This window comes from Ovis canadensis, chromosome 21 (assembly GCF_042477335.2).
Source record: "Ovis canadensis isolate MfBH-ARS-UI-01 breed Bighorn chromosome 21, ARS-UI_OviCan_v2, whole genome shotgun sequence".
NCBI classification, from domain to species: Eukaryota; Metazoa; Chordata; class Mammalia; order Artiodactyla; family Bovidae; genus Ovis; species Ovis canadensis.
Window position 1 is genome coordinate 48881772 of NC_091265.1, and position 22113 is coordinate 48903884.

Genomic DNA, 22113 nt, shown 5'->3' on the forward strand with positions numbered 1-22113 from the left:
CAATCGGGCCCGGGGCTCTCTGGCCGCGCCCAATGGGAGGGCAGCGGGGGCGGGCCCGGGGCGGTGCGGCCGGGCTTCTCCGCGGCGCTGGCTGCGCTCCGCCCGGGCTCCAGTGCAGGTGCCGCTGCGCCGGGCGGGAGGCTGCGCGCCGAGCCGAGGGGATCCGCGGAGTGATGGGGAGCGGGCCGCCCGGGCTGCAGGAGCCGCAGGAGCCGCGAGAGCACCGGCGCGGGGCGTAGGCGGCGCGGGGCACTTTGCGATAGGATGAGGCTCCTGGCTGGCGCGCGGTAGTACTATGATTTGGTATGTGGCCACTTTGATAGCAAGTGTGATCAGCGCCCGAGGTCTTGCGGCTCAAGGTGAGTTGAAGTGCAGCGTCCCTCCCTTGCGCCTCCCGCGGATCTTGGCTCCGTCCTCCTGCTGAGCCCGCGCCCTCCCGGCGAGCGCGCTCCGGGCACCGCGGGGAGCTGGGGGGGGGGGGGCGGTGCGTATCCGCGGTCGGCGGGAAGGGCCTGAACCCGGGCTGCCGGCGCTCCGGAGAGAACGCCTCGGGCTAGGGTCCACGCCGCCACCCTTGGCACCAGGGCTTTGCCGCGAATGCCGCGCCCGGTGCCCTTCGCGGGCGCAGCCGCCGCCTCGAGCGCTGGGGAGGCGGCGGCTTTCTCAACTCTGCCGCCAGGGAGTTTTCGGGTCCTCGGTTGGCTGCGGCACGCTGGACCCCGCGCAGTGCCACCGGTCCGCAGGGGAGCCGGTGCGGGCTCGGCTTGGGCTCGAGTCCCTCCGGACCACACGTCGTGGCAGCCGGAGATCGGATCCCCTCGCAGGGCGGGGCGCACGGAGCGCCGCGAGAGAAGAGCTGGTTCCGCGCGGGGTCTCTCGCTTGCTCTGAGGAGCGGCTGACTTCGGCTGGCTCTGCCCGCGTCCGGCTCTGCTGCACCTGAGCCCGGCCTGGGCCGGGCAAAAGTTCCCCGGGAGCGCGCCGCAGCCGGCTACAGCTGGCCACAGCTGCTGTGGGCGAGAGCAACGGGAGGGGGTCTCCACTGCCGCGTCTCGGGGCGGAGGGAGGTTTTCCTCTTTCTGTGTTTCCGGTCTGAGCTGGGAAGCGGGTAGAGGGAAGCCAGTGAGCTGGGTGATGCGCGCGTGAGCACGCGGGCTCTTGCTCTGGAGACCGCAGAGCGGCCCGCACGCCTGTGTGTGGCACCTCGGCTCTCCGCCCTGCTATGGAAGCTGGAGGTGCCCGGACTCTGAGCGCGCGACGTTCAGCGCGCAGACACGACCCAGCTGCCGGCAGGTCCCCAGGGCCGGCCAGGATGGCTTCCGGGGAGAACCGTCCGGTGGACAGCAAGCAGTAGGAGGACCCGCAGCGGAAGAACCAGCGCCCGGCAGCGCTCGCGCAGGAGGACCCTTTGCTCACCTTGTCTGGGGCTGTTTAGGGGGAGGGGGAGTGATTTGGGAAAGTTTCTGGAATGGGATCGATCTCGCTGGTGTTTGCGGAGGTGTGAAAACAGAGGCAGAGGAAGGCCAAGAGAAGAGTGATTTTATTATATGGTGTGTGACCCCGGGTGGTTTTAAAACTCAGGATTGTCAGGTGGGGAAACAGACCAGAAGCTCGTGGGGTGGGGTGGGGTGGGGATGTGTGAGGTGAGCTGCCCTTGAGAGCTTGTCTCCAGCCTCAGTGCTCGCCCCTTCTCTATTGCCTTGTACTCTTCTGATGCCAGCATCTCCTCCCCTTCAGTTTGTGGTATATTCCTGCTATGGGACTGTCTCACAAAAGGATGTATCGGGATGTTTGAATAAAAGAGAGACGTCGAAGGGAGGCTCTGAAATAGGATCCCAACCTGAGAAGTCCAGGGAGGAGGATGGACTTTTTGCAAGTTTCAGCACAGAATCAAGGGAAATGTGTGCTTATATTACAGCAGCACACAGAAGGGCCAGACAGAAGGAAGGACTTCCCAGCATTGAAGGTTATTGGTTCTGGAGCTTCTGACTTCTTTCTGGGAATGGAGAGGTCCTTCTGCTGGGGGTGGCTGGACATGAACCCCGGCCTGCCATTAATGTGGGTTTTGGGGAGGGGGGTGTCTTTTTAGCCTAGGGGCTCTTGTGTGTGGTGGTAAAGGGTCTGGACTCAAGTTCCAGCACTGCTACTTGCTGGCCTGTGACCTTGGAGACATTGCTTCGCTTCTCTGATTGTCACTTGCCTTATTGGGGGTCAACAGTACGAGCTTGTGGGGGTATTTGTGAACATTAGTGCCATGAAGAAATGAGGGGCTGGCTGAGTGTTCTGTGGTAGTGGTGGTTTAGTTGCTAAGTCATGAGTAAGTAACTGATGATCATCTTGGTTCCATTTCTTTCCCCTGAATGGTTCAGGGCACTGGGAGCTGGGAATGTCCTCAGGGAGAGTTCAGACAGTTGCCTCTGTCCAGAACCAAGTTTGCCTTCCCCGCTGACCTTGCCCAGGGAGATGTGGAGGGCTGCTCAGAAATGCTTTGAAAGATCTGCTGAACTGGAGTTGTGTCAGTGGCTGGAACCTGGTGGAGAAGCTGCAGGATACCCAGGAGGCATCATCTCTATGGCCTCCAGGAATGGGAGATGGGCTGACAGGCCAGCGTTTCAGATGCTGCTGTGAGAGCTCAGCTGTTCTCTAACTGGCAGAGGTGACTTCCAGGAGATTCTTGACGGGAGGGACTTCGAGATGCTGGTCTTAGGGTCTGGCTGAGCAGGGGTTGCTCCAGCAGAGGAGTGAAAGGCTTGGGACAGAGAGAGGGGTGGGTTTGAATCCTGTGTGTCTGGGGGCAGTGTGGAGGCTGGGGAGGGTGTGCAGAGAGCCTGGAAGGTGGTGAGTGGAGTCTGCGTCCGAGGCCTTCTCTGAGCAGACTGGTGCGGAGGACCCCGGCCTCTATCGCCAAGGCTGCCTCTTCTTGTGGACCACAGATTCTGTGCCTGGCTTACTGCTGTCCCCAGATAAAGCGGGTTCTAACCCGGACAGTGCTGGTAGCTGTACTAATGCCCTCTGCTCTCAGCCTGGCCTTCCCTCCCTCCCTTTGGTGGTGAAGGCACAAGGGAGGGCATTTAGGTCTGGAATCTGCTAGAGATACCCCCACAGGCAGCCTCTCAGCTGAGCGGGACTTGGCTCAGGACGTGGCATGCGTGTTTGTGTCCCCAGCACCCGCGGCTGGAGGCAGGCAGGGGTGTGTCTGGCAGCATGCGTTTGGGAGAAGCTGAGGAGGGGATGTGTGGGAAGAGTCAGCTTTCAGCTGCTGGCCCCAAGCTCGTCTTGTGTGCTGACCTGGAGCTGCCAGTCCCAGGGCTGGTGGTGGCTTCAGGTTTGAGGTTCTGAGACAGAAAGCTAGGATCCAGTTACGCAAAGGAGTAGAGGCTGCCTGGCTGGGAGATGCTGAACTCCAGCCTCTCTCTGGCTCGCCTCTCCTGGCTCTGAGCCCTGTGCTCTCCATCCTCAGATCTCTCTGCCTTAGGCCTAGCTGTCAGGGCCTTGCTGCACTGAGGGGGTGGGAGTGGACCTGGCCCATAGAGAGAGCCATACTCCCTCCCCCGCTCCCCAACCCCCTCCAGTCCTTTGCCTCCTTGGGCTAGGCCAGGGTCCCAGGGCAGCTCTCTCCTGTCTGTGCCCGGTGATGGGTGAAGCAGTTTGTGTGAGAGAGTGAATGCGAACTGTGGAAAGAGCCATCATTGGTGGTAGCTGCTAGAAGTGCCTGCACACATCTGTGTGTGTGTGCCTGCCTGTGTGCGCAACTGTGTGTATGCGTATGCACATGAATGTAGCAGACAGGAGACCCAGAGTCTCCAGGCGCGAGCTGGGGCATCCTTCCTGTCTGATTGCTGATGGCCGTGGGTGGCAGTGAGGCTAGACTTGGAGCAGACGCCCGGCTTTTCCCACCCTCTGCTCCACACCTGAGTATGGACAGCCCAGAAGCTCCCAAAGTTGGAGGCTCGGCCCTGGGGCTGGGCTGAAGGGAGACTGAGCTCTGAGAGAAAGCCTCAGTGGGGGACACACAGGCAGAGCCAGGGGACGCAGAAGACGGGTCTGACTTGCTAAGAGGTGGCTCTGACCTTGGCCAGACTCCCGAATGGAGAAAGGACTTGGTCCCTGGGGGGTGGGAGCTGGGTGCAGAGGCAGCTTGTAGCCTGGTCCTGCCGGGGCACTGCCCAAGGGAGCCAGCTCAGCCTGCCTGAGGCAGCTGACCTATTTTTCTTAGGAATCTTCCTGCTTTTCTGTTCTCTCTTGCGTGATTAAGCAGGAGACTGGTGAGCAGAGTCAGGGCCTCCGGAAGAGTTTTGGAGAACAGTTCCTTGTGGGCCAGGCTACGAGCAAGGTCCCAGCCAGCCTGCCTGTCCTTCTGAAAGGGCGGTGACTGGGTGGTGCCCTCTGCCCGCCCTCACCCCAGAACTCCCTCCTGGTCCAGGCCCCTGGCCAGCTGGGCCGTGGCAGGTAATACCCTGTCCAGGTAACATGCAGGAGCTGCTGTCCTGGTTTTCCGGCTTCCGAGTAGGGAGTGCTGACGCTTCATTGTGAGTAGATTCGGGCTTCGATCCCCTGCTTACTTGCGTCCACCTGGCACCTCACCTGAGGCCCTCCCTGGCTCAGCTTGGGGGCACTTGGGCCAGGCCCGCGCCAGCGGTGGGCAGGGTGGGTGTGGCTGGGCCTCTTTGCGGAGGAGCTGCTGCAGGAGCAGAGCGGAGGTTGGATTACTGACTGCTTCCTGCCAGTGGCTCCTGGGGAACAGGCTCTTGGAAATACAATCTAGCTGAGAGCAAATTAAGGTGGCTAATAGCTGCTGCCTCCTGGGCTGCCTGGACCAGAGAGTTAGGGAGGAGAGGCACCCACAGAGGAAGGGTGTCCTGTCCCTTCCCCAGTGCCTTGTTAGATGACGGAGAGCCAGTTTGGGCTCACCTGATCTCTGACTTCTATCCTCAGAGGTTGATGGGGAGTGGGGGCAGAAGAATAGCTACAGGGAGACCTTAAAAAGTGGGGACTTCTCCAAGGACCTCCTAGGTAGGGTGTGGGGGTCCTGGCTGGAGGCAGAATGTCCCAGTGACCTCTGGCCCACCCACCTTCTGCAAAGGACACCCAGGGTGCAGTCTTATGTGGACATGGCTGTTTTGCCATCACACACTTGGCTACATGTGTATGGAGTCTCTCCTCTGCTTTCCTCATGCAAGCCTCTGGGTCTGCATCTCCCGGGTAGGGGGAAAGGACGTCCCAGGGGAGCCTGATTCAAGCTTCCTGGGATCTCCTGGAACCCCCTGGCTTGTCACAGAGGAGCGACTGGGGGACTATTGGGGGCTGTGCCTGTTTTGGACTCAGCAGGGATTATTTTTAGGCTGGCAGATGGAGGTGGCGGTGGCTGTCGCTGGTATTATTAGACAACAGGCCTGTGGTTTGGGAGTCTGGTGCCCGAGGGGGCGGGGGAAGGGGGGAGCCTCCCTGGGGACGTGTACTCACTCACCAAGGTGGGGAGGCCTCCCTGTGTCGCAGCTAGACGGGGCCGGAGCTCCTGGGTCCCAGGCAGAGTGGGCTCAGCCCTGCATCCACAGCTGCCTACTAACCCAGGTCTGCCCCACTGGACGTCTCGGGTTCAGGACTGCAGGGTCTGGCTGTGAGGACCTGTCCTGAGTGCGCTGTGGAGGGGCTGGCCTCCAAATCAGGGAACAGAGTGGAGGGAGCTGCTTCTTGGGTCAGTGTGGGAGGGGCCTTGTGTTTTGGTACCTAGCCTGTGGCGGGGAGCAAGTTGGGGCAAAGGGGAGACAGGACAGCTGGAACCTGCCCCTACCTAATTGCCCCCCGCCCCCGCCCCCCCATCCCTGCCCCCAGGCCACTGGCCCAGCCAGGGGACCCCCCAGTCTGCTCACCAGTGAGACAGAGATGGTGGTACATTTGTCAGGTGGGTGTTGGGGTCCCACAAAGACCTGGTATGTAGTAGTGACCTAGAGGAAGCTGGTTTGCCTGGCAGCTGGCCCTCCCTGCCTGGTTCCCAGACCTTGGCTGCTGCCACCAGATTTTGCAGTCCTGCTGCCTCTCCTCTCGTAGCCCCGCCCCTGGAAGAGCTCCAGCTTGGGAGTGGGGGTGGGGGCTGTGCCAGGCTGTGGAGGGCTCCGTGGTCCTGTGCTCACAGGGATCCAGTGGCAGCCCTGGACCCGGCGACCTGCTGGGCACCACCTGGCCCAGAGAGCAGGAGGTCTGCACCCTGTGGGCTTTCGGAAAGGTTAGCCAGACCGCGGGGCACCTCCTCCTCCTGTGTCCGCTCTCCCTACCGGGGAGCACCGGGCAAAACCCCAAAGTGCAGATTTGCTCTGCTCCTCCGGGTACAGCTGGGTCCTGCCATCTCTGAAAAGAGTGTGTGGAATCCAGGACACCTCCTGCTCCCTGCGGTGCTCACCCTGCGGGTGCCAGAGTCCCCTTGAGGCTGCTACAGGCCTCTGTGGTGGGGAGGGGTCTGGGGCCTCCCCTCCTGCAGCCCTCCCACTTTGGGCACCATCCATCCCTGCTTTCCCCTCCCCCCTCCTTCCTCCTCCCTGCTGCTCCTGGGGCCTGGCTCTGTCCCCTCCTGACTCTCCTGATTCTCCATCCTCTCAAGGCCTGTGTCTCTGTGTCCCTGGCAGAATCCTGGGTGCCCTTGACCTCTCTCTCTGTCTCTGCCTGTCTGTTCACACCCTGACCGTCTGTCTCCATTCTTGCCCCTGGAATCTCGTTTGCTCTTTACTTGGGTTGTGTCCTGGGTTTGAAGGCATTTCTCTCCTCCATCAAACCCCTCTTCCATCTCTGCTGCCAGCCTGTTTACTTTTTTTTTTTTTTGCAGCAAGCTTTTCTGGAGAAAGTGTTTTATTAGACATGCTTTGGCTCAGAAAGGCTCAGGCTGAGGGGGAAGTACTCGTGGGTGATGGAGTGAGAGCACACGCAGTGTGTGTGTGTGTGTGTGTGTGTGTGTGTGTTGAGATGAGGAAAGCTGATAAATATTTTAGGATTCTGAAAGCCAGGAAGACTGGCCTGAGTGCGGGGGCTGGGACAGGGCCTCCCACTCCACTGCCTTCATCCTGGAAGCCCGTCTATTTTGGCTTTGCTCACTGTGTCTGTGCTGCTGGTCTCACCATGTCTTCCTCCAGCTGCTGTCTCTGGTGGAGGAATGTGGGAAGAGCTGTGGGGTGGGGCCCAGGTCTGGCTGGGTCTCAGGTGGGGTGCGCAGCCCTGAGCCTGGATGGGTGTGGAAGAGGCCGCCTCGTTGCCCAGTTGCTGTGCGGAGAACAAAGCAGTCAAGGTCTTGCCTCCCAGAGCCTCCAGAACCTCTTCTATGAGAGGAGGGCAAGCAACCCTGCCCCCTGCCCCAGGTGGCCGCCCCTGGGAGGCACGCCCTCCTCTTGCCCTGGCTCCTGTGTTTCCTCTTCTTTTCTCCGAAGTCTACACACTCACATGTACATGTACATGTGTACACACATGCACCTGTGTGCACACGTCTGTTGTTTGCCCACCCCTCCAGGGCCCAGGGTCAGCCTTTGTGCCAGGGTGCTGTGAGGCAGGCCCAGTCCCTGCCTGGTGCCCCCAGGGGGTGGGGTGGGGGCTGGAAGGAACCTGCTTTACTTTCCCTGAGGGGCTGGAATTCAGCCTTTGCCTAAAGCAGGTCTGGGAGGGTTGGGAAACCTGCTGGGGCCTCAGGCAGGTGAGGGCAACACTGTGCTCTGCTCCAAAAATACTCTGTGATCTTAGCTCTTTCTCTAGAAAACAGTGATGTCACCAGTAGCCAATCAGCTTCCAGAAGGGTTGCCTCCTCCTTCTTCCGCAATTTGCGGGAGGAGGAGAGGGAGCTGGAGCGGGAGGGAGAGAAGGAGAGTCATGGACCTGGAGAGGCAGAGCACACAAGCACGCAGGGGCCAGGCAGCAGAAAAGCAAAACCCCTTACCCAGCATAGGTGAATGGAACCCCACATGTACCCCCCCCCCCCCAACACACGCTGATAGAGTCACACAAAGGAGGGGAGCAGGTAGACACCATCACTCATGTGGGTGGGAGCTAGAGAGACAGAGACACAGAGAGACAGACATGGAGGAGGAACCAGAGAGAGATGGACACAGGAGAGACACTGGAGAGAGAGAGAGACAGAACCAAACAGAAAGATACATAGAAAGAGCCAGATACACCGAGACACAAAGGAGAGCCAGACAGAGGCGCCTGGCAGGAGCCCGCAGGGGTCAGATGTGTGCTCACAGTCAGGCCAGAGCCTCAGTGGAGCAGCCGCTGTCCGTGGTGCTGCCTGGAGGGGCCCAGCCAGCTCTGGAGGGGAGGGGCGGGGTCTGGTGGGTTGCGTGGGTGCTGGGCGGGAAGGCGGGGGGAGGGGCCTCCCAGCGGGCTCTTTCACTGGGAACAAAGGTGGACAAGGTGACTTTTGGTGTGGCAGCCCGAGTCAGGCTGGAGGTGGGGCCGCAGGCCTGGGGTGGAGACTGGGTTAACCTGTTCTCGCTGGGGCTGGGGCTGGGGCTGGGGGGTTTGGGCCTCTCCCTGTCTCACCTCCCGCCCATCCCTTCCAGTCCCTTTCTGGAGGATGTCAGTGCCTTATCCAGCCACATGCTTTTTTCTCTGCCAGGTAGGGGTGATCCCCTTAGCTGGCTGAGGTTAGTGGCCCCAGGGTACCCCTCCTGTGTCCCCAGCATCTTGCGGTCCGAATGGTGGTGTCTGGGGCTTCTCCTGCTGATAGACTTGGGGCTTGTACACGGGAGGGATGGAGGCCCCTCCCACTCCCTCCTCTGCGGCAGGCCTGGCGGGCGGGCAGAGGGAGGAGGGGCAGAGAGGCCAGCTCAGGCCGGTGGGGTTTTCCCTCTGGCGATGCCAGGAGCAGCCTCTGCTCAGCTTGTTGGGGATTCCCCACTTCTGTGTGGAACGCTCTTGTTTGGTGCTGTGAACATCAGGCTGAGCTGGGGGTGGGGCGTGGGAGGATGCCGTCTCCGAGTCTTCCCGCTGTGCTCTAGCAGGAAGCATCCTGGTGCAAGAAGAGGTCCCCATTCACCCTTGGCTGCAGTACCTGCCCGGACCTTGGTGTCCACAGAGGGGCCGAGGCCCTTCCACCTTCCCAATGGCCACCCTCCTCAGAGCTGGTAGGCGTGTCAGTGGGAAAAGGCATGGTTGGGCTGTGCTCTTCAGGGTTGGGAGGGCAGAGGTGGTTTCTGGGACAGCCGGGCAGGATCTCCTGGCCTCTCCTTTCCCGCGTCCCAACGTGGCTGTCCTGCTAGGTGCCCACGGCCTGCGAGAGGAGCCCGAGTTCGTGACCGCGAGGGCTGGCGAGAGCGTGGTCCTGCGATGCGACGTGGTCCACCCGGTAACGGGGCAGCCCCCGCCCTATGTCGTGGAGTGGTTCAAGTTCGGGGTGCCCATCCCCATCTTCATCAAGTTCGGCTACTACCCGCCTCATGTGGACCCTGAATATGCAGGTAAGGGCTGCCCCATTGCCCTAGCTTCCTGCCTGGCTCCGGGGGGGCCCCCGCCCTGTCCCTCTTGCGTGTGTCTTGTAACCTCTCGTCCTTTCCGATGGGCCTCTTATCTCTGTTTTCCAGTCGCTGCCTCTGTCCTCCCATCCTTTGCACTCTGGTAGGTTTTAATTAAGTGGCGAGAGGAGAGGGACAAGGAGGTGGGGCAGACACAGGATTTCCTGAACAGCCTTACTGATCCGCAGGGGCTCCTGCGGATCTGGAGGCCAGAGGAGAAGGGAGGCCCAGAGCCCGCCGCGTGGGAGAGGAGGCTGGCTGGAGGGCGGCTCAGTAGAAGCAGCTGAGTCAGAGCCTCGGCAGGCAGCCACGGGGTTTGCTCTGTCTGGCTTCGCCCACTCCCTCCCTCTGGCTCTGAAGTTGGGGCCTCTCGTCCCGGGTGGAGGGAGCGTCTGGGCACCCGCTCTGCCTCCTCCTGGCCCCCTGTGTCTTGTCCTGCAATGACTCCTGCCAGTTGGGCCTCACTGAGTCACTGCCAGGGCCTGCCCACCAGGGAGGAGGGCACGGGGCAGTGTGAGTGTGTGCTCGGGTGTGTGTGTGGGTGTGTGTGCGCTGGGGTTTAAAGGAAGAGAGGAAGCTGGCAGGACATGGGTTTTATCTTTACCTCTGGGCTCTGAGGTCTGCCTTGCATTTTTGTCAGCTTCTATTTCTCTCTCTCTCTCTCTGCCCCTCTCTGTCTTCCTGTGTCTGTCTCTCTCCGGCCCTGGTTGGTTGGGACTGTCTGATTTGTAGGCAGATTGCCAGTGTCAAAAACACAAGGAGGAAAGCAGAGGAGGTCGTGACATTGGGGCGAGGAGTGGGCCAGGTGGAGGGAGGACCCGGAGGGCACTCTGGGGAAGGGGTCTGAGTTAGGGAGGGTGGCTCAGAATGGATCAGTGCTCTATCTGCCAGCTGCTCTGCATTCTCAGGCTACGCACAACCCCCCATGCCGACCCCCACTCTAGCCAAGCTCAGGGCTGGGTTCTGTCTGGACCAGTGCTCTCTGCTCTCTGGCCCCAGAGGCAGGACTGGCAGGGGATGTCAGCATCCTGTCCCTGGTGGCCTCTCCCCTGGCCGCTGTAGGGAAGCCACAACAGACAGGGTGCTGGGCGTGGCAGCCACGGGGACCCCTGGGACAGGATGTTGCTCAGCCTGGCCGGAGGTCCCCAGGCCCACTCATCCTCTCCTATCCCACCTCACCAGAGCTCCTTCCTCTCTTCCACCCCTAGAGAATGGGACGGTGCAGGAAACTGAAGCCTTCTTGGTGCAGCTGGTGGGCAGAGAGAGCAGGGCTTTTGGGTCTGCCCTGTGCTGGGCCTGCCTGCCCTGGGCTGGGGTCGAGGGAGGCTGTCCCTGTGGGGCTGGGGCTGCAGGGGGCAGCGCCCTGCCCTGACCCTCTTGTTCCCTCTCCACAGGCCGTGCGAGCCTCCATGACAAGGCATCCCTGCGGCTGGAGCAGGTGCGTGCCGAAGACCAGGGCTGGTACGAGTGCAAGGTGCTCCTGCTCGACCAGCAGTACGACACCTTCCACAACGGCAGCTGGGTGCATCTCACCATCCACGGTGCGCGCTGTGTGGGTTGTGTGCCTGCATGCGAGCGTGTTTGGTGTGTGTCCTGCGTGTGCTTGAGCCTTCTTCCCACGCCCCTGGGACTTAGCCCCTGACTGTAGCCTGCCCTGGAGACCCTGGTGCAGCTGCACGCCAAGTTCCTCAGCCTTCCTGGAGACCCTGGCCCGGCCCACTGGTCAGATACCAGCTGCACCCTTGGCCCCTTGGTCGTCCTGGAGTCCCAGAGGCTGGGCAGCTCCTGGCAGACGGCGGTCACCATGGGTGGGGGTGGGAACTGGGTTCTGGAATCCGGGAGGGTTGAGCATCTGCAGGGTGGATTCTAGGGCAGCTGCAGGAAGACCCTCTTCAGGGATCCCCTGTTAGAGCCTTCCTTTAGTCCATTTGCCTGAGTAACCGTGGAGTGTCAGCCAGCCACTGAGCTGCAACTGATGGGCAGCAGCAGGACAAACCCAGGGCCGGGTGGCAATCCTGCTGGTCCCGGCCTGGAGGGTAACCCTTCCGATGCTAGTGGGTACTTACTTCCTAGGGTGAAGGGTGATGGTCTCTCACAGGGCCAGGGTCTTTCCTGGGACCGAGGGATCCCTGTGCCCCTGGGAGCCCTTCCTTGGGAGGGGAAATTCCTAAGGAGCTGGGGACACTGGAACCCAGAGAAAATGGAAGGGGAAGTGATCCCCATGGTGGAGGGGAGCAGGGTTTTTGCTTTGCTTTATTTTACTCTTGATTCAGTTTGTGACATAGTGTATTCAGCCGCCACGTGCCATGCATATTAAGCTGGTTGTCGAGGCTTCAACGGCACATGTGCTTTGGATGCCCAGGCACAGCTTAGGTCCTTGTGGGTGTGATGTCTGTGACCCTGAATTGCACGCTCAGCAGAGAGGAACTGTCAGTGTCCTGGCTTGTGAGCTCCCAGTTTCCACTGGCCTTGTCTCATGAGGTTGCGTCAGGTTGTGCACCTTCTGCCCTGAAAACCCATCGAGGGCCCTGGGAAAATAGTGTTTTAGCCTGAGACTGGCCTCTGGGACCAAACAGACCTAGGAGTGGTGGCCTTGGGGCAGTGGTCCAGGCTGCTGACTCACTGCACGCAACTGACTCCTGTAGGTCAGTCCCCAGAGACCAACGGTGGGCTTATTTTAAACCTTGAGTGGGGTGTCCCCACTACCGGTGAGCTTTTGAGTCAACTTCCTTTCAATGCCAGCTGTTGTCTGTGCTGGGAATGAAAACTCAGCTTAATATTAGTCCAAGCAAAGTGTAATTAGGAAGGTAAGCCTACCGCTGATGGCACCACTGATGGAGCGCGGAGCCAAGAGCCCCCACGCTGCCTGCTTTCTTGTGCTGTCTCCCGAGGCGGGCTGATGCCGTCACAGCCCTGCCTGCCTCCCGTCGCCGCTGGGTCCTGTCCAGGAAGTGGAGGCGGGAGGACCAGCAGGGAACGCGGCCCGACGACACTGGGCTTGTGTTGTGAGGCCACCTCGTTCGCTGTCTGAGCCAGGACACCCACCTCCCCTCGGGGAGCTTCACTATTCTGTTTCCAAGAACTGTGCCTGTGTGCAGGGCTGTAGTGAAGATTAAAGACGCCTGGTGCCGCGTTTGGAACGTCGGCTGTGCGGGGGTCATGCTGTGCAGGATACGGGTCACCCTCCCCCTCATGGGAGAGAAAGACCAAGTCGGGCAGCCCAGGAAGGGCCTCGGGCTGGCAGAGGTGGCCTGGGTGGTCAAAGAGCCGTTGGGAATTGACCCGTGATCAACATGTGTTCCTGAATGTCCACTCGGCAGGCTCTGGGGGTGTGCAGACCGAGCTCTGAAGGATCGTCAGGGGACAGTCAGGTCCACAGGTGACTGCAGTACAGCTTTGGGAGCATGAGGGACAGGGACTTCTCTGAGGAAATGAGCCCTGGGCAGAGACCCTTTGGGGAAGAGGAGTTGACCAGGTGAGGGGGGTCGGGGGGTCAGGCTGGCAGGGTGTTTCAGGGCAGAGGGAACAGCATGCCCGGAGGCCCAGAGGAAGCAGAGCTACCACATTCAGGAGCCTGGTTGGTTGTTGGAATGAAGGGCCAGGCTTTAGCACCGGAGCTCAGCTCATCGTGGAATGCTTTCCCTACCAGGGCCCTGCTCCCAAGGTGAGCGACCTCACCCTCTCTTCCTCCCTCCCTCCTCCTGCATTCTGAGGTTTCTTCTAGAGTAAATACTCCCCTTATTGAAGGAAAGAGTCTGGAGCACAAACATTGCATTTCTTCCAACCTAGAATGTTTCCTGTCAGGCATTTCTGACCGGGATCACCCTGGGAAAATGAAGAATTAGAATCACAAGTTGTCTCCTTCTCCTTCTGTGTTTTCTTCAAGGCCAGTTGGGAGGAAGCAAATCCAATTATTTCCTCATTGCATGTGAAATACTAGAAAAGGCCGAGTCAGGCCTTGCTTTCTGTCAGTGAACTGCTCGGAGGAGAGGCCAGCCTATTTCTAACCTGCATGATTAATTATAGGGCATGTGTGAAAAAAGAAGAATTAAGCTGGAAATGCAGCTGGCAGGCTCACACCTAATCCAGTAAATAGTCGGGAGTCAACCATTATTTTCCTGAAAACTTGAAATTGTTCAAAGTGCTTTCCTGATTAGCACCTAAATAATAAAGTAATTATCTAATTAGTAATTAATTTGTCACTTCAGGACATAATTTATTGTATTATCTTTTCCTTAAGCATGACACAGAGGTAATAGAGGCCGAGGCTGTGTGAGCTGTAGTTCAAGAGCAGGCTTGGCAGCAGGACTCTGCTAGGATGGGCTCACGGGCCAGGGTAGGAGGCAGTATGGGGCTCGGAAGCCAGGTTCCCTTTGCAAGGGCTTAGAATGTGTTTTGGGGCTTCCCTGGTGGCTCAGATGCTAAAGAAGCTGCCTGCAGTGCAGGAGATCCAGGTTCGTTTCCTGGGTCGGGAAGATCCCCTGGAGAAGGGAATGACTCCCCACTCCATCATTCTTGTGAAGAATTCCATGGACAGAGGAGCCTGGCAGGCTGTAGTCCATGGGGTCACAAAGAGTTGGACATGACTGTGCAACTAACACAGAAAGTGTTTTACCATCACTTTTGGTGTGTTTAATGTCGGGTTAGGATTGGAGAAGGAAATGGCAACCCACTCCAGTGTTCTTGCCTGGAGAATCCCAGGGACAGGGGAGCCTGCTGGGCTGCCATCTGTGGGGTCGCACAGAGTCAGACACGACTGAAGTGACTTAGCAGCAGCAGCAGCAGGATTGACTTTCTCAAAGATGTTTGTTGTGCGTGATGAAGACCGCTTCCCCGGTCACCCGGCCTTCACTCGTGGCCACCTTTGTGGCCACACCAAGCGGAGCATTGGGGAGATTGTTGAAGAAGGTCATCTCACCGTCGTCTTGTCTTCAGTTTTATGTTTGCGTTTGTGTTGGTATGTGTGCACGTGCGCTTGCAGGCATGCAGCTATTTCATGGCATTCATCCGTTCATTCAGCCATTTGTTGAGACTCTGTAACTTGCCACTTTTGTTCTGTTCAGTTGCTCAGTCATGTCTGATTCTTTGTGACCCCATGGACTGCAGCTTGCCAGACTTCCCTGTCCATCACTAGCTCCCGGAGCTTGCCCATGTCCATCAAGTCAGTGATGCCATCCAACCATCTTATCCTCTGTTGTCCCCTCCTCCTGCCTTCAATCTTTCCCAGCATCAGGGTCTTTTCCAATGAGTCAGCTCTTTGCATCAGGTGGCCAAAGTATTGGAGCTTCAGCTTCAGCATCAGTCCTTCCAATGAACATTCAGGACTGATTTCCTTTAGGATGGACTGGTTGGATCTTGCAGTCCAAGGGATTCTCAAGAGTCATTTCCAGCACCAGAGTTCAAAAGCATTGATTCCTCGGCTCTCAGCTTTCTTTATGGTGCAACTCTCACTTCCATACCTGAGCTGTGCTAAAAGCTGAGCACATACTGGGATTTACGGAGATCTCTGTTCTCAGGAGACTTGGTCGTAAGTGCTTTAAACTGTCTCAGGGGACAGGACTGCAGCAAGTGCCTTCCTCGATCGGCTGACCAGGTGAGGCAGAGGTGGCATTTTAGCAGAGATGTAGAAGCACCAGAAGGGTGAGATGTGAGTATGGCCCAGGAAGGGGGGATGGCAGGTGCAACAGTCCCAGGGATGGAATTTCTTGGCACTTATAGAAAGACAGGAAGGCTGGAGTGTTGGAGTCGATTTGAGGGATGTATGGTGGCTGGTGGACAGCTATGTCCCCTAACATTGCTTGGGCCTGGGGCAAGGCTACCTCCTGTCATACAGCTACCGCTGTCATACAGCGATGACAGTATGGCAAGATGACCACCATTCAGTAGCTTTATGTTTTACCAGCTCCTCTCACAGACTCTACCTGGATCATTCCTCCCATCAGTGCGGAGGACAGGGTTTTAGGTAGAGCCCAGAATAGCTGAGCCCAGGGCTACAGGGTGAGTAGCTTTTGGACATGAGCTTGGAGCCTTGAGACAAGGTCAGAAGTCCCGGCCCAGCCCAGTGTTGTGGACCCTCAGGCTGGGCCAGAAGACCCCAGGTGATTGTCCAGAGGGTTGAGGATGATCAGGTGGCTTCTAAAAGCAGCTTTGACAGATGAGATGGGGTATGTTAAAAGCTGATTGTTTCAACAGGGTGGGATTTTAGTCAGGACTCCTAAGTGGGTGCTGGGGGAGCAATTTGGGAGGGAGTGGCCATGGCTGGGCTGGGAGAAGATGTAGGATTGTTTCTTCAGGGTCTAGGTGATCCCACGTCACCTGGTTTGTGATCCACTTTAGGCCTGATGGGGCTCAGATGGTATATGGCCTGCAACCATGGGCCTGGCTAGGCTGGAGTTTCAGAAAGACGGGTCTCTGGATGGTTGAGGTGTGAATGGCTGCAGGTATATGGGTGCCTCATTTATCCCCATGTCCCTGGCGCCTCTGAGGCACCCTGTGGTGCTGGACAAACAGTCCTTTATTTGGAATTAGGCGGATACAACAGAGAAAGTTTGGAATTGGGATCCAGCCAGACTGTTGAGTTCCAGGTCTCCCTTCCAGAAGGCAGGTGGACAGAGCCTGTCTCCTGCTTACCCCCTGCCTCCAGGAGTGCCCTGGACTTGTGGGACGGGCCCCGGAGCAGGGTGCCGTGTGTGGGACAGCCAGCTAATCAGCCCCCTGTGCCTTGGGTCTCTTGCAGCTCCTCCTACCTTTACAGAAACACCCCCTCAGTACATTGAGGCCAAGGAGGGTGGTAGCGTCACCATGACCTGCACAGCTTTTGGGAATCCCAAGCCCATTGTCACTTGGCTGAAGGAGGGGACACTCCTAGGTGCTAGCAACAAGTACCAGGTGAGTCTCGGTCTGTCTCGGGCCGCCGCACCCCCTCCTGGCTGCCCCCCGCCTCCTGTCCTGCCACCAATTCACCATTGCGGAGGCGCAGGTGGGGCTGGAGGTGGCAGGGTGACTGGGCGGTACCTGTGACCTTGGAGGTTCCCCAGTGCACAGGCCCCGAGGCCCCCTCCACCTGAGAAGGCATCAGTGGGGCCCAGGTTGGGAGCTGAGTCCATCTGCTTGGCTCCAGGTGAGTGAGGGCAGCCTGACGGTGACGTCGGTCAGTCGGGAGGACAGAGGCGCCTACACCTGCCGCGCGTACAGCATCCAGGGGGAGGCAGTGCACACCACCCACCTGCTCGTCCAAGGTGAGGCCTCCTGAAGGAAGTCCTGGTCCCACTGAGCTGGGGGTCTTCCCAGGGTGTGGGTGGCTTAGCTGGGGATAGCGGGGAACTGGGTGGGGTCTCATCCCCATATTGTGGCCTCCCTTGGTGACCCTCAGTGGCCCTCCCATGGGGTGGCAGGAGGCACCATGCCGACTGGGTTTCTGGTTTCTCTGAATGTCCAGGTGGTGTCCTGCGGTGTCTCCACCTTCCCCGGGGGAGGACTGCTCCCTCCCCCACCAGACTCCATCCTCTGGTGACTGCCTTAATAAGTAAAGGTTTGAATTGAGTCCAACCCCAGAGGCTTAAATAACATGGAGGGCATTTGTCAGGGCTGGCATCTGTGGGGTCAGCACCTGCGATGCTCTGCCTGGGGCCCTGAGCCCCCCAGAAGGGGTGGCCTCTGTCCATCTGCTCCACTTCCCTCATCTCTGCTGGAGGGAGCCAGGGAGTGGCTGCACCCGGCCTCCTGACTTGGGCGAGAGCGGGTGACATCCACAGGGTGTCTGGAAAGTCAGCACCAGGGCTGCTGGAACTGCAGCCGTGTCCTCTGCTTCTCCTCCCTCCTCTCCTGATGCCCCTCCACCTGTGGTCAGCCTCTTACTCCTCTAGAGGCAGGACGGTTCCTTCTGTGGGTCGAGAGAGTGGCCTTTCTCCATGCCGTGTGTGTGTATCTATGGAGGGGTTAGTTGGCTATTCAGGGGGCCAGGTTGGCAGAGGGGCTGTGTGTGGGTGGGTGTCTGCCACGGGCTGTGCGTGGCCACAACTCTGGGCCCCTTGCATCCTTGGGACCTGCAGGGTGAGTAAGAACCTGAGCATAGGCAGCAGCTGGATGCGTCTCCATGACAACTGCTCAGTTGTGCTGCTTGCTTCTGGACCACTGCCGGCCTGGTCCCTCCTGGGGCTAGTGGCGCCCCCTTCTGAGGGGGCAGAGCCCCCTGGCAGCTGGTGCTGTGGTCCCTTCCCCCCAGGAGAGGTCACATTTGTCCCTGTCCCCCAGGGCCTCCCTTCATCGTCTCCCCTCCTGAGAACATCACTGTCAACATCTCCCAGGATGCACTGCTCACCTGCCGGGCGGAGGCCTACCCCGGCAACCTCACCTACACCTGGTACTGGCAGGATGAGAACGTCTACTTCCAGAAGTGAGTGCGTGCCCTGCCCAGAGCCCAGCCAGGCCTCCTGGGGGTGAGGCTTCCCAGCAGAGACTGCCTTTGGGCTCAGGGAGCTGGTTGGGATGGGAGGGTGGGCTGGGGTCCCCTTCCTGTGCTCTGTGCGCTGAGACCAGTGTCAGTGTGGGGGGCGCCTATCCCACGCATCAGCCATGGGGAGGACTCATGGGCACACTGCCCTGGCATCGCATGGAAGACCCTCTCCTCCATGTGTCCTGTGTCCCTGCAGTGACCTGAAGCTGCGGGTGCGGATCCTCATCGATGGGACCCTGATCATCTTCCGGGTGAAGCCGGAGGACGCGGGGAGGTACACCTGCGTGCCCAGCAACAGCCTGGGGCGCTCGCCCTCGGCCTCGGCGTACCTCACTGTGCAGTGTGAGTGGGCGCACTGGCCGTGCTGGGGACGGGAGGGCTGCCTCGGGGAAGGTGGGCAGAGGAGGGGCCGGGGCGAGGGAGGGGGTCAGCCCTGGAGGAGGCCCGCCCGGGGCTGGTTAGTTAGTGCAGGTGAATGGAGCCCGCTCTGGGTCCTTCTTCTGGCCATGCAGTTGTCCCTGTCCACTGATCCATCCCGCCGGCCTCACCCTGGCTGGGCTCAGGGCCAGGCTGGCCTTCTGGACACTGTCCTCGTGCTGGTGCCAGCCAGCTCCTCTGTCTGCACCTGGAGTGAGGTGCTTTTTCTCACTATCTGAGGGTGTGTGGCTCACACCTGGTGGGGCGACTGTCCTGCCAGCTCTCTGCTCCCCCGCTGTGTCGGCGAGGGGCACAGGCCCTCTCCCAGTGGCTCATCCACTCCTGCCAGCACCAGGCCCCTCTGGGCCTTCCTTCTGCGGCTCTCGGGGCTGCCTGAGACCCAGAGCAGCCGAGGCTTCTGTGCAGCATCGTTCAGCTTGCTGGTTGTGGTGGGGAGAGGATGTATGATGAGGGCTTGTCCCTCCCTCCTGATTGGTTGATGGCTCTCACTCAGGCAACACGGGCCCCTCTTGATGTGGTAGATGACAGGCGCTCCATCACTTGATGGCTCGTGTGGGAGAACCAGGCTCCCCCACAGCATGGAGGGGCAGGCAGGCGAGAGTGTGACTGTCTGGAGAGGGCCTGGAGGTGGTGTCTGCGCTGAGGATGTGAGCAGAACAGCTGGTGACCCAGGAGGCTAGCAGAGCAGAGGCCTGGTGGGGGGCTGCCTGAGTCCTGGCCTCATGCCCTCGTGCAGTGTTGCTGCTGGTGGGGTCAGAGGCCTCCTCTCCAGTTTCCACAGCAGAGGATCACTCTCAGCTGCTGTCCTGTGAGTCCCAGGTTCTTGAGAGCTGTGAGGCCCCAGGACAGCTGTGTGACTGGGGCATCAGGTCTGTCCCACCCACACCTGCCGGAGGAAGAGGCTCCTTTGCAGACTCCTGGTGGGGCAGATCCCGTCTGCTGTGTCATGGGGCACAGAGGGGCAGAGACAGAGTCACAGAGCTGGTAGGAGTGGTCCTGGAGGACCCTGACCTGCCTGGACGAGGACTCCTGTCCTCCAGCTGCGGCCGTGCCTGCCAGGGAAGCGTGGTTTCCCGTCTCCTTCCAGCGCATCACCTACTCCCACTTGTCCTTTCTTACCTCCTTCCTGCCTTCAAAGAGAATCCGGGGCGGGGGGAAGGAATGAGATTTTCAGGTGGGTGAGACAAGGATCTTTATTTCTACTAAAAAGCAGTGTTCAGAGTATTTCCCATTCATAAACCCTTTGAAAACCTTGGAGGGGGAGAAAAAAAAGCCTCCACCATACAAAAGTAGGAAGCTATGTCTAAATATACACCTCGGCCTGGTATTTATGTAATGCTCTTCGGCGAAGGGCTCCAGACGCTGACAGAACCGCCCATTCATCCCCACCGCCTCCTGGGGAGTTCTGGATTGTTCTCCTGCGTGGCCCCTGGGTGATGACTCACCCACATTGCAGGGCTGCTGCTCTTGTCGCCTGAGAACCTTCTAGAGGCTCCATGGCCAACTCTGCACCCCAGCTACACACACGGGAGACCGAGGCGGGAGGGAGCGCACAGAAGCAGCCTTGTCCCGAGGGTGTGGGGAGAGGAAAGGCCTGGGGTCCCGCCTACTTGAGAGGGATGCTATCATCTTACTGGTCTTATGAGTGGCCAGACACTGGCTTTAAGGTTGGGAGTCTAGGGGCTGGGGTGCTGAGGGTCCCTGCTGGCCACCAAGTCTGCAGACAGAGGTGTTCGGGGGGAATTGCAGGTGGGCAGGAGCGGCAGTGCCTCGGTGCATTCAGACGGGGGTTCTTAAGGATGCAGGACTGGACAAACGGGACAGCCGTGCTGGCCTCTGGGTGGTCAGCCCTGGGGGTGGGCCGTGTTGTGTCGTGGCCCCACTGGGCTCGCACCTGGTGCTGCACAGAGTGCTGGGCCCTGGGCTGTGGGGTGGCTCGGCCCCTGCTGAGCCTTCTCACCCCTGCTTGCCCCAACTCCCGCTCCTGCAGACCCAGCCCGAGTCCTCAATATGCCCCCTGTGATCTACGTGCCTGTGGGGATTCACGGCTACATCCGCTGCCCCGTGGACGCAGAGCCGCCGGCCACTGTGGTCAAGTGGAACAAGGACGGCCGCCCCCTGCAGGTTGAGAAGGTGCTGGAGGGCCGCGTGTGGGTCTCGGGAGGCCCCTGGCTTTGAGATGCTGCCTCCAGGGATCTGGTTCCCGGCAGGACCCTTCCACTCCCCTCAGAGTTCTGGGAGAGCAAAGAGCTGCTTCCCATGGGGCCAAATCCAGCAGGTCTGGCCATCCTCCCAGACCCGAGATGCCCCACCCCACATACGTGCCCACAGAGGGGCAGCTCAGGTCTGGCCAGTGGGGCTGGACTGGACGTCAGCACTGACCACAGCTCCACTCCACTGTCTGTGCCCCGCAGAACCTGGGCTGGACTCTGATGGAGGACGGCTCCATCCGGATTGAGGAGGCCACAGAGGAGGCTCTTGGCACTTACACCTGTGTGCCTTACAACACCCTGGGGACCATGGGCCAGTCTGCCCCCGCGAGGCTTGTCCTGAAGGTGAGACCGGGCTGCGGGTGCCTCCGTGTGGGCAGGCGGGCTCCTGAAATGCCTGATGTCACGGCCTGGCCTGTCCTCTTAGGACCCCCCGTACTTCACGGTGCTACCGGGCTGGGAGTACAGGCAGGAGGCTGGCCGGGAGCTGCTCATCCCCTGTGCCGCGGCTGGGGACCCCTTCCCCGTCATCACCTGGAGAAAGGTACTCCTGGGCTCCAGGGCTCGTGGGGAGTGTGGTGGGGGCCCTTTCCTCGTCATCACCTAGAGAAAGGTACCCTTGGGCTCCGGGGCTTGCAGGGGGTGCTTTGGGGGCCCTTTCCCCATCATCACCTAGAGAAAGGTACCCCTGGGCTCCAGGGCTCATGGGGAGCACGGTGGGAGCCCTTTCCCCATCATCACCTGGAGAAAGATACCCTTAGGCTCCAGGGCTCGTGGGGAGCACGGTGGGGGCCCTTTCCTCATCATCACCTGAAGAAAGGTACCCCTGGGCTCCAGGGCTCGCAGGGGGTACGGTGGGGGCCCTTTCCCCATCATCACCTGGAGAAAGGTATCCCTGGGTTCCAGGGCTCCCAGGGGGTACGGTGGGGGCCCTTTCCCCGTCATCACCTGTAGAAAGGTAGCCCTGGGCTCCAGGGCTCGTAGAGGATACAGTGGGGGCCCTTTCCTCGTCATCACCTGGAGAAAGGTACCCCTGGGCTCCCGGGCTCATAGGGGGTATAGTGGGGGCCCTTTCCCCATCATCACCTGGAGAAAGGTACCCCTAGGCTCCAGGGCTCATGGGGAGTGTGGTGGGGGCCCTTTCCTCGTCATCACCTGGAGAAAGGTACCCCTGGGCTCCAGGGCTCGCAAGGGGTACTGTGGGGGCCCTTTCCTCATCATCACCTGGAGAAAGGTACCCCTGGGCTCCAGGGCTCGCAGGGGGTACGGTGGGGGCCCTTTGCTCATCATCACCTGGAGAAAGGTACCCCTAGGCTCCAGGGCTCATGGGGAGTGTGGTGGGGGCCCTTTCCTCATTATCACCTGGAGAAAGGTACCCCTGGGCTCCGGGGCTTGCAGGGGGTGCGGTGGGGGCCCTTTCCCCGTCATCACCTGGAGAAGGGTACCCCTGGGCTCCCGGGCTCATGGGGAGCGCGGTGGGGGCCCTTTCCTCATCATCACCTGGAGAAAGGTACCCCTGGGCTC

The 22113-nt window shown here is 59.9% G+C and overlaps 1 protein-coding gene across 1 annotated transcript in view; it reads left to right on the forward strand.

The window, feature by feature from the left end:
• Positions 1–247: 247 nt before the first annotated feature.
• Positions 248–22113, forward strand: part of IGSF9B (immunoglobulin superfamily member 9B) — a 42897-nt gene continuing 21031 nt past the window's right edge. The window contains exons 1-10 of the mRNA XM_069565012.1: positions 248–359; positions 9235–9432; positions 10881–11027; positions 16223–16374; positions 16607–16724; positions 17740–17881; positions 18138–18283; positions 20370–20512; positions 20794–20934; positions 21017–21133. Of these exons, the coding sequence (XP_069421113.1) occupies positions 296–359; positions 9235–9432; positions 10881–11027; positions 16223–16374; positions 16607–16724; positions 17740–17881; positions 18138–18283; positions 20370–20512; positions 20794–20934; positions 21017–21133 (1368 nt within the window). The 5' untranslated portion in view covers positions 248–295. The remainder of the gene's footprint in view (positions 360–9234; positions 9433–10880; positions 11028–16222; positions 16375–16606; positions 16725–17739; positions 17882–18137; positions 18284–20369; positions 20513–20793; positions 20935–21016; positions 21134–22113) is intronic.